Raw genomic sequence first — 10,664 nt, forward strand, 5'->3', positions numbered from 1 at the left:
TGGTCCTTCATTGAGGCAGTCTTGTGGCTCCTGTACTTCGCGGCAATCCGCTCCCAGAATATGATCTCAGTCTGGTAGTTGCTGCGCTCCGCGTCCTGTGACGTGTCCGCCCAGCAGTCGGCTATCAGCTCGGACTCTTGCAGAGTGTAAGTAGTCCTTACCCGCTTCGGCCTCTCATCGGAACCCGTATCAGTCGCAGCCGACGACGCCGGCGCCTTCCCCCTCCCGCTCCTAGAAGGCGGCTCGGTGGGCGTTTCTTCCACCTCGAAGTCCTCCGCGCTCAGTGTCGCGGCCTGAGATTCTTGGTCGCCTGGGGTTGATCCGGGGGTGTCGAACTGGGGCCGATACACATCGTCGGCTGGAAAGGGCATTCTGCCGGCAGAGTTGAAGTACGGAGAAAGTCTCCGCGCCGGAGGAGTCTGCAAAGGAGACGGACCCCCGTATGGAAGTTGGCCGGGAGGAGAACCCATCGCCAACAACGACTGCATCCACTGCTCGTTTGCTTCATCCGTGTTGGGAATTTGTGAACTCGACTCTTTCCCCTTACCCTTATCCTTACCCGATCGGGAACTTTTCTTCCAAAAGCTCATAATTTTGATGAAAATTGAAGATTGGGAGAAGAGATTGAAAATGGAGAGAATGAAGATTGTGGGTGATGAATGGAGGAAGTGGAGGAAATATTTATAGGGGTGGAATGTAAAATAGCCGTTGGGTTCAAAAAAAAAAAAAAAAAATTTTAATTATCGCCGATTATCGCCGAGCGTCGCCACAGTGGCCGGCGATCGCTCGGCGATAATCCGGCGTTAGAACGCCACTCGGCGAAGCAACGGCAACATTATCGCCGAATTATCGCCGACTTCGCCACAATGGCCGGCGATAATTCGGCGATAACCGGCGATTTATCGCCGAGAATTCGCCACCTCCATTGGGAATGCTCTTATGCTGGGGTTTTGTTTAAATCAACTTATGTTAATTTCTATTAAGTCCCTATAAATAAACGTTTGTAACAAAAGACACCTAAGTTTATATGAATTACAGATTTGGTTATAATCCATTTACAAAATTTTGTCAATACCCTTGAACATGCTCTAATACGATGCTACTTAGTTGACGTGATGTTTTTTCTCCATCTAATAAATTGGAGGTTCTAATAATCATATGATACCTAGAGGGATAGTCATAAAATACTAGTTCCATGTACTGTACTTACAAACTTCAAACTATGATTTGAACCGTTTAAAAATATCAATATATAACAAAATAATAATAAAAGAAAATGTCAATACAACATCTAGGCCTGGGGAAACGATTCTCGACTCTCGGTTAGGTTCTCAGTTAATCGAGAGCCGAATCTTATTTTTTCGGTTCTCGACTTCTCGGTTAATCTTAAACAAAAAAAATAAGGTTAGGGTTCGGTTTAGGTTAGTAGGTTTAAGCCAATCTCGGTTCTCGGTTCTAACCGAAAACTGAGATGTTAGAACCGAATAACCGATATTTTTTTATATTTAATTTTAGTTTTTTATATATTGATTTTAGTTTTGCTATTTCAGTTTTGAAAAGTAAAAAAGAAATGAAAAAATAAAAACTCTACCTATAGAAATAGAATCGTTTGTTGCCCGTTGCCATTAGCATATTCTGCCAATATGAATATTTTAGTATTTGAATTTTGTAGTGTATGTTTGTGATGATATTATAGTTTAATTATTATTAAAACCATCAGTAGTCTACCAATATGAATATATGATTACGATTTATGAATTTTATACTGTATTTAATGTTTAACAATTTGAAGTCTAGAATTTGAAGATGGAACATTATGGCTCAAATCCCAACGCATGCAAACAAATTTTTTTATTCTCTGTCACAGAATTTCGGTTCCTTCGGTAGAACCGAATAACCTGTCGGTCAGGACCGATCGGTTCCTCAAATAACCGAATCGACTTAAGATTCGGTTCCGGTTCTTGAATTTGGAAAAAAATGGATTCGGTTAACCGACTTATCGCTTCGGTTCGGTTCGACCGAATCCCCACCCTTAACAACATCCACCGTTGACAGTGTGTGATATTTTTTATTGTTGTTATTTTGCAAGATATTTAGCTTTTGCATTTGATTACTCCCGGGAGAATAATTATTGATTATTTTTTAAGAAAAGAAAAAAAAATTATGAGAATAGAGTAATAAAGAGTTCAACGTTTGATTACCAATCATAGCGTGCAATATGTAATTTCTTACTAGTTATTTTTAAAAATCCAAAAGATTGTGTGCTTTTTAATTTTAATTTATGAATTTTTTATTAAAATAATATGCAGGAATACTTATTTTGGAGATCCTTCATCCACTATTTTCTTATTTGATCACTTGTAATGTTGAAGAGAAAGAAACAAGTTGCTCTATCAATCTACCAAACTTTTGGATATGAAACTTTACAAGACCTCAATGAAACCCTTAAACCATGTAAGGAAACTGTGTGTAGTATTTGGTGCTACAAGGCGGCAGTGGTTTGGCACACAAGCACAGATTGTGAGCATATACAGCTGCAGGGAACATGTTATAAGGCCTTCCTTGTGGGATCTCCCCACACAACCTATTCACCCTGAAGCTCCCATGCTTCAGCTCTTCCATCCCCAGCAAGCTCTCCGGGATTCTCCCCGTGAGCTTGTTCATCGACACGTCCAGCCACCTCAACCTCTCCAGCAACCCCAAGCTCCCCGGGATTCGTCCTGATATTCGGTTTCTTGAAATGTCAAGGCTTTCCAGCTTAGTCAGGTCTGAAACTGAACTTGGAATATGCCCTGAAATCTCATTGTTTCCTATATTGACTACTTTTAAGCTGTGTAGGTGGTTGTTGATGAGTAGTTTAGAGAGTGATCCGTGCAACTGGTTCGAGTGGAGATCGAGATCCGTGATCTGATCCGGGAGTTTGATTGATGAGAGATCAGATGTGAGTAAGTTGTTTGAGATCTTTGTTGTTTCTAAGTTTGTCATGTTTGCCATGAAACTCGAAATCCCTTTTGTGAAATAGTTGTCGGATAAGTCTAATGTGGTTAAAAATTCTGGATTTGTGAAATTTGGAAGTGCTCCTTTGATCTTGCAGCCTGCAAGGTGAACATTGTACAGTTGCCTCGTCCTGATCCAGTCAGGAACGGTTTGTAAGTTGAGATCGTTGTAAGAAAGATCGATCGATAGTAGAGAAGGAAGCCCTTCCTCAAATGCTTTATTAGGCAGAGGATCTGTGAGCAAGTTTCTTGACAGATTCAGATTCCACAAGTTGTGAAGGTGTGCAATGGAATCTGGTACCGGGCCAGTGAGCTTATTCGAGCTTAGTCTCAATACTGAAACGGACTTAAGATTCCCAATTTGAGTTGGGATTCGTCCGGTTAGTAGATTTTGATTGATTGAAAGCTCAGAAAGGTTGGTGAGGCTGAACAAGGATATAGGTATCTGGTTCACAAACTTGTTGCTGGTAAGAACAAGATATGTAAGATTCGAGAGGCGTCCGAGAAAATTTGGGATGGATCCAGACAATGAATTGAAACTGAGATCAAGAAACTGGATGTTTCTCAATGAGTTAAAAGATGTGGGGAGTGGACCTGTGAGTGAATTGTTTGCTAGAGTCAGCTGCAACAGATTCCTTAAATTCCCCAAAGCTGGTGGGATCTTTCCTGTCAGAAGATTACCACTCAATGACATTGTCTGAAGGTTCTCCAACAGGCCTAAACTTGATGGGATCCTTCCATCCAATGAGTTATCTTCAAGAGCAAGGTGTTTGAGGTGTTTGAGTTTGGCAAAACTGTGTGGAATTGCACCTGAAATATGCTTCATTCCACTAATCACCAATACCTCCAAGTATTGAAGATTGCTAAGAGAATGGGACAGAGTGCCCTTCATGAAGAGGGTTTGTGATGATGGTGGCCTCTGCATGATCAGCTTGGTGACCCTTCCTTCGAAGCACTCGACGCCTTGCCATCCACCGCTGCAGCAGTCGCGGCCGATCCATGTGGAGAGGATGCCGGTTGTGTCGTTCGAAATGCCGGCCTTGAACTCAAGAAGGGCAGCTCTGTCATCCCTGTAAAAGAGAGGTGATGATGGTATTTTCCTTTGGAATGAAGGTGTTGTGAAGAATGCTGTGATTAGAAAAATCTTGATTAAAAACTGCATTATGTTAATGATGATTGTGATAGTAAATAATGGGTGTTTTAATGTTGGAGTGAAGTAGATACAAATTCTTGACTTCAAAATTTTTGTTGATTCAACTTTTGTGGTGCATGAGTGTGATTTGATCCACTAATTTCCTATTTTTTGGATGTTGAATTGTTATATTGCGTGATTGATGCTAAAATTTTGGACCACCTTAAAATTTATTATGTGAACTACCGGACTTTTTGTGAAAGAATTAGTCCAAACTCCAAAATCATTTTTTGTTCTGTAACAATTCATCTTTCTCTTGAAAAAATACAAATATTTTAATATACCATGATCAAAATTTCCAAGACGGGCTTCAACAAATATAATGTTTGGCTTAAAAAAAGACAAACAATGAAAAAAGGTTTCAGGTGAAAAAAATTGTCTAGAACTATCTCGAGTCGAACTTATGTGAAATTCACAATTTTTGTGATTAAAAATTTTAGATTCATTAAATCTGTAAAGTTTTACTCAGAAGTGGGACCGATGCCCATACGAATGGATAAGTTTTGCGTGAAGAAAGTTGGACATTCCCTTTTTCTTGCAGAACTATCGAAACACGCGATTTCATAAACCCACATTTTTGGCATGTGTTTGAACATTTTCGTAAATTTCAAACTGCAAGAATCTTTTAGAAAATGTGTAAAAGCGACACATTTTCTTCTCATCTCATTAATCAAAAGTCGCGGGATAAGATATTTACCTTTTAAATTGCTGCTATAAATTTAGCATAAACAATTTCACAGATGATATAGCTATCTTTTTTTGGTGCCAATAATTCATGGTAGATTAATTACAACAACTTTACCGAACATTGTAGTGTTTGTTAACTTATTTCTCTTTTAAAACTTATCAAATTAATGTTATTGAGCATGTATGTGCTTGGTAGTAATATTAATTTGTTAAAAATAACTCCCTCCGTTCCATAGTAATATAGTCATTTTGTCATTTCTGTACGTTCCATAGTAATAGAGTCATTTTCCTTTTTAGTAAAAGTCAACACATTTTTCCACACCTACTTTATTCTCTCTTCATCTCTCTACCTTTTTTATTTTTCACTTTACTCTCTTTTTACTTAACTTACCTAACACAACTTTTCTTAATCTTCGTGCCGAAAAGAAACGCCTCCATTACTAGGAACGGAGGAGTAGTAAACATATCGAGGAATATGTGCTCAATTTAGTGTTTTTTTCTACCAAGCATAAAAGTATTTATTTGTTGACAAATGTTGGATTAAATTACTAAACATTGACCGAGCTACTACTGTTCAGTAATAAAACTATTTTAACTACAAATAGTAGTAATACATTATAAAAGAACATGTTGATAATTTTGTGACTATGTACTTGATGAGCGCTCGATGAATTATCGATGGCCATGATACTTGATACTTCTAGATATCTGTACATGCTCGGTAATTATGTTTAACAAGCATTTGGCATGTTTAGCAAGCACGGATTTTAGTGACATATTTTCTTGGTTTGTGTATATACAAAAATATTTATATTTATATTAGAAAATATAAATACACATTTTTTTTTAAATTATTGTAAGCACATTTATATGTACTTCGTATTTATGTTTATCCCTAAATGCCGAGATGAGAAATTTATGCTATATGGTACAGTCTCCTCTTTGCTAAAAGTCTAAAACATTCCATCCATCACTATCGCTAAATTTAATGAACTACATTTATCAAGGTTTTGTATTTCATTTATTCTGTAAGCTAGTGTTATCAAGGGCACATGCACTTTTTGTCGTGTAGCAATCCTCATGCGAGATACCGAAATGAAAGTGAGATGAAGAATTAACAAATTAACTTCATCTATGCTTGAATCTTGATTAAATTAATTGATTACAAAATAAATTATGAAATTTTGTCAAATTCTGGTCAATCTCGTACATTTAAAAAGTGGAACAATAAATCATAGAGTTCAGAAAATTCGCAACTATCCCATATATTTTTAATTTGAGTGAAATTAACATTGATGTGTCAATCAAAATATGTACGCAAAATAATGCCGTCTGATAACATTTTCCGAACAAATCACTAAATTTAATTAAATTCCCATTGATCTCACACTTTTAAGAAAAACAAAAATATAAATCATAAACTTTGAAACATTTGTCATTCTTTCTTCATTCTTAATTTTGGCGAAATCATGACTGTGTATTAATTAGTCGGAAAATATTTATATTGACAAAGTAGCGTCGTTCGATAACACACTAGCTATTGCTAAAAAACACCTTCATCCTCACTTCTCTTTCTTCTCAATCCATATTGTTGGTTGGTAGATAGTATAGTGTTTGAGTTAAAATTAAAGAAATTACTTAGGAAGCAACAAATATCAATTAAGGAAAAGAAAAAAATACTTATTTTTAACGAAACAACGTCGTTTCGGGCATCACTGAAATACAATATATTTTATGTGGATGAGACAATTAAGAAAAATTAAAATTTTGTAATTAACATTCTATTTTAAAAATCTTACGATCACACTAGAATTTAATAATGTTCCATCATTTAAATTATTTCATTTAATAATAATAGAACAAAAATTATTTTATTTTTACTATTTTAAAAAAGTGGACCTCACAGTCCACTGATATTTTATTATAAAATTAATATATAAAAATATGATTTACATTCTACTAACTTTTTCTATCACTTTTATTTACAAATTCAAACAATTTCTTAAAAGCTAAAACTCATAGAACTGAGACTTCTAATGAAGACTGGGGGAGTGCTACTTCTTTATTATGTATATGCAATTTGAAAATGTTGTACTCCCTCCATTCCATAGTAATGGAGGCAAAACTTTTCGGCACGGAGATTAAGAAAAATTGTGTTAGATGAGTTAAGTAAAGAAAGAATAAAGTGGAAAATGAAAAAAGTAGAGAGATGAAGAGAGAAAAAAGTAAGATAGAGTAAAGTAGGTGTGGAAAAATGTGTTGACTTTTACTAAAAGGAAAATGACTCTATTACTATGGAACGTACCAAAATGACAAAATGACTATATTACTATGGAATGGAGGGAGTACTACATATCTATAATAGAAACCCAATATAAGGGTACTTTAGAATAAGAATCACTCCTTAGAGCATCCACAATGGATGCCCTAGTGGAAGCCCTAGTGAGGGCCCTAGTGGTTGCCACGTCAGCATGCCCTATCTTTCTGCAATGGTGGAGCCCTAGTGGATAATGCTCTATCTCTTATCCATTTTTCGTTTCAATTTTAATGTTATTTTTTTATATTTTCACATATTATAAATAGAAAAATTAAATACTAAATTAAATAAAAATCATGCATTACTTAATTTTTTAAAAAAATTATAAATTATATATTTAATTTTAATTAAATAAAAAATAGCAAAATATAAATAAAATATTATGTTGGAACATATATACTAAAAAGCATTTTTCGAGTTTTTGAATTTGATAAATTGCTTGTATATTGTAAACACTCTTCATTTAATGAGAATAATAAATGTTTTCTTCACACTGTGTATTTTACTTTAATGGGTATTAACCGTATTTAATTATATATTAAATTATATAATTAAAGCGCCGGAAAGTAAAATCAGTCTAAGTCTTCTACATTGAAGGTTGGGTCGTGGAACAGGTCATCACAGTAGGTGGCCCAACCGGTACCTTGTAGAAGTAAAACTTTTTCACAACCTAGATAGGCTTTGGCTACCTATCGTGAAAGGTTGCAGTGTCCATCCGAAAAGTCGTCTTTACCTTGAGAATGACTAGTGACACTGGTGTGGTATAGCATTGAATGGATCTAAAGTATAGACACGTCTTTGTTGCTATCTACTGTAAGACGATGTCTTGGAGATTTAATATTTCCTAATCTTTGTAATAATATAGGACACACGTAGTAATTAATAACTAGTATGGTGTCAGTTTTATTATTACATTGAATCGTGTGCCTGCGCGGTTTGACTATATCCCCAAGAGGTGTTCGAGAGAAGTTCTATTATTCGGAAACCCGGCCGGTTTGGATTTAATCCAAGAATAAATAGAAAAGGAAAAGTATATTTTTAATATACATCTCGTAATAGACAAACTCTTGGAAATAAAGATATTAATTAATTTAAAGTCTATAGCAGACTACAAATTAATTAATGGATATAGAAAGTCTTAGACACGGGAAATAATATATTAAAGAGGTTAACCCGGATTGCTTGTAATCACGGATTGGATGGGCGGTCAATATTTCTTCTATAGTGGCACAAGAAATATTCCATTGGCCTTATATTAAATTATGGGTTATAATTTAATTAGTAAAAAAGGTCCAATTGGGGAGGCCCAATCCAAGCCCCATAGATCCCTAACCTAGCCCATCATAAACTCTATAAATAAGAATGTAAGGAGATGAGACATATGTTATCACAAACCCTAGCCTCCACACTTGGCTTTCTTGTCTTCTCCTTCAAGATTCTTATAATTTCTAAGATATTCCTCCCACAAGGAATTTAGATCTATAGAGTTAAGGGTCATAGGTTAGAAGATCTTTGGTCTTGCATTCACAATCAAGCTTCAAGATCTACACGTGGAGAAGTAGCAAGCCACTTCGATTCTTTGGAGAATCATTGTTGTAAGTATTCAACAACATAATTTAAATTAAATTATGTGATTAATTGCGCAATTATATGTCTCTACATGTTCAAGCATGAAATTGAATCGACCCACATAATCACCTAAATAGATTCTTATGTGGATTTATTTGTTTTGCATTTTCCGCTGCGATTATCCCCAACATATTATACAACACAATAAATTTAAATAAAACACTTACATTAATCGAATAAAATGAGTAGAGTATAATAAAGGTCAAAATAAAAAAAGTATGTTGAGTTTGGGACTTGAACACACAATCTCTATAATCTTCCAAGATATAATTACCATTTGGCTAAACATAGATTATACATTGAAATCAAACAAATTTTTACATAAAGCAACAAAAAACTCTCTTTTAAGTGTAAAACTAATTGTCCCACATCGAAATCACAAAGAAATTTGGAGTTGAAAACCTATCTATAAAATTATCATTTGTCCCACATCGAAGTCACAATGAAAGTTGGAGTTGAAAACCTATCTATAAAAGGTTTACTCAAGTAATGCAATACTTGCTCATTTAGTGTGAAGGATTATATTCTATAAAATATATTCTTTCACTAATTCATGGATCCTTCTTTTAGTATGGATCGTTGTGAAATTATAGTTTTTATTTCAAGTTAAATAATGATTTTTTAATTTAAAAATCGATTTTTTGAATTAAAAAAACGGTTTTTATAATTAAAAATCAATTTTTTTATAAATTTTTTTTAAAGATCGGGCTTGGGTGTTTTGTCGCAATGGGCGCCTGATCTCACGCCCGATGAATCGGGCGAGAGATCGGTCGCGACCGAACTCTCGGTTGCGCTTGGGCGTGACCGACGCCTACAATGGATGCCCGACCACGCCCGAGCCCGATCTCGGCCGATCGGGTGCGCGATCGGGCATCCATTGTGGATGCTCTGAATGTTTTTAACTAAGACCAATCGTGTTCCGTTGGATCTAAATAGTGGATGATCCAGATTAAAGTTAATATGCTCTCTATCCTAAGGTAGTTGCATGAGATTTAAAAAAAATGATGTGTTATATGTTAAAGTTAAGAGAGTAAAGTAAGAGATAGTTAATAATGTAAGAGAATTGATGAGAAAGTTAATTAGTAGGGGAGATATTAAAGTATTTACTAAAAAAATAAAATGATTCGACTCACTTAGGACAACCCAGATAGAAATACGACCCATTTACCTTAGGACGAAAAGAGTACGAAGGATGGATCGGTTTACTGATCCACTCAGATGGATATTATGGAAAAGAAATAAGACGAATTTTATATATTGCATGTACTATTAGTTTACATCTAACTGTACAATCAATACACGCATCAAACTCCCTAGGGACAGGGATACAAAATTGAAGACATAAACCATAGTATTGCAAAATTCTGAAAACTAACTAAAATTTTATACGCGATGAAAAAAAAGAGTAAAACCCTTGTTCCATACTAGTAGAGCCATATTCTTACTTGTAATGTTCTAACATGGTATAATCATGTCAATTTTGGTAAAAACTAACATATTTAGTCTCTTACTTTATTTTCTACAATTTTTTATAATCTTCTCACTCTTCAATTATTGTTTTATTCTCTTTTACATTATTTTTCTCTACGTAACACACAAAATATTTATATCTTAATGTTAGCATAAAAATAACACCTCTATTCTCTTCAAAAGAATGGAATAATACCAAAGGAAACTAGGTATAAAAATATTGGGAAGTTACCCTGTTTTCCTTTTTTTTAGAATTCAATTTCCTTAGATAAAGAATCAACAATTTTAAACTTTGATCCCAGATTACTTTCCTAGTACTACAACATAAGCTACGATGGTTATACGATCCTAACTACTATATGATTTTTAAATA

At 34.8% G+C, this 10,664-nt stretch overlaps 1 protein-coding gene across 1 annotated transcript; it reads right to left on the reverse strand.

Moving 5' to 3' along the window:
* Positions 1-2,315: 2,315 nt before the first annotated feature.
* On the reverse strand, positions 2,316-4,210 carry LOC125186142 (uncharacterized). The gene has a single exon (XM_048082476.2). The coding sequence runs from the start codon at positions 4,156-4,158 to the stop codon at positions 2,446-2,448; it is 1,713 nt and encodes a 570-aa protein (XP_047938433.1). The 5' UTR covers positions 4,159-4,210; the 3' UTR covers positions 2,316-2,445.
* Positions 4,211-10,664: the final 6,454 nt, after the last annotated feature.

The sequence above is a fragment of the Salvia hispanica genome, chromosome 5 (genome assembly GCF_029641045.1).
Source record: "Salvia hispanica isolate PSC_SH4W2 chromosome 5, Shi_PSC_v1, whole genome shotgun sequence".
Taxonomy (NCBI): Eukaryota; Viridiplantae; Streptophyta; class Magnoliopsida; order Lamiales; family Lamiaceae; genus Salvia; species Salvia hispanica.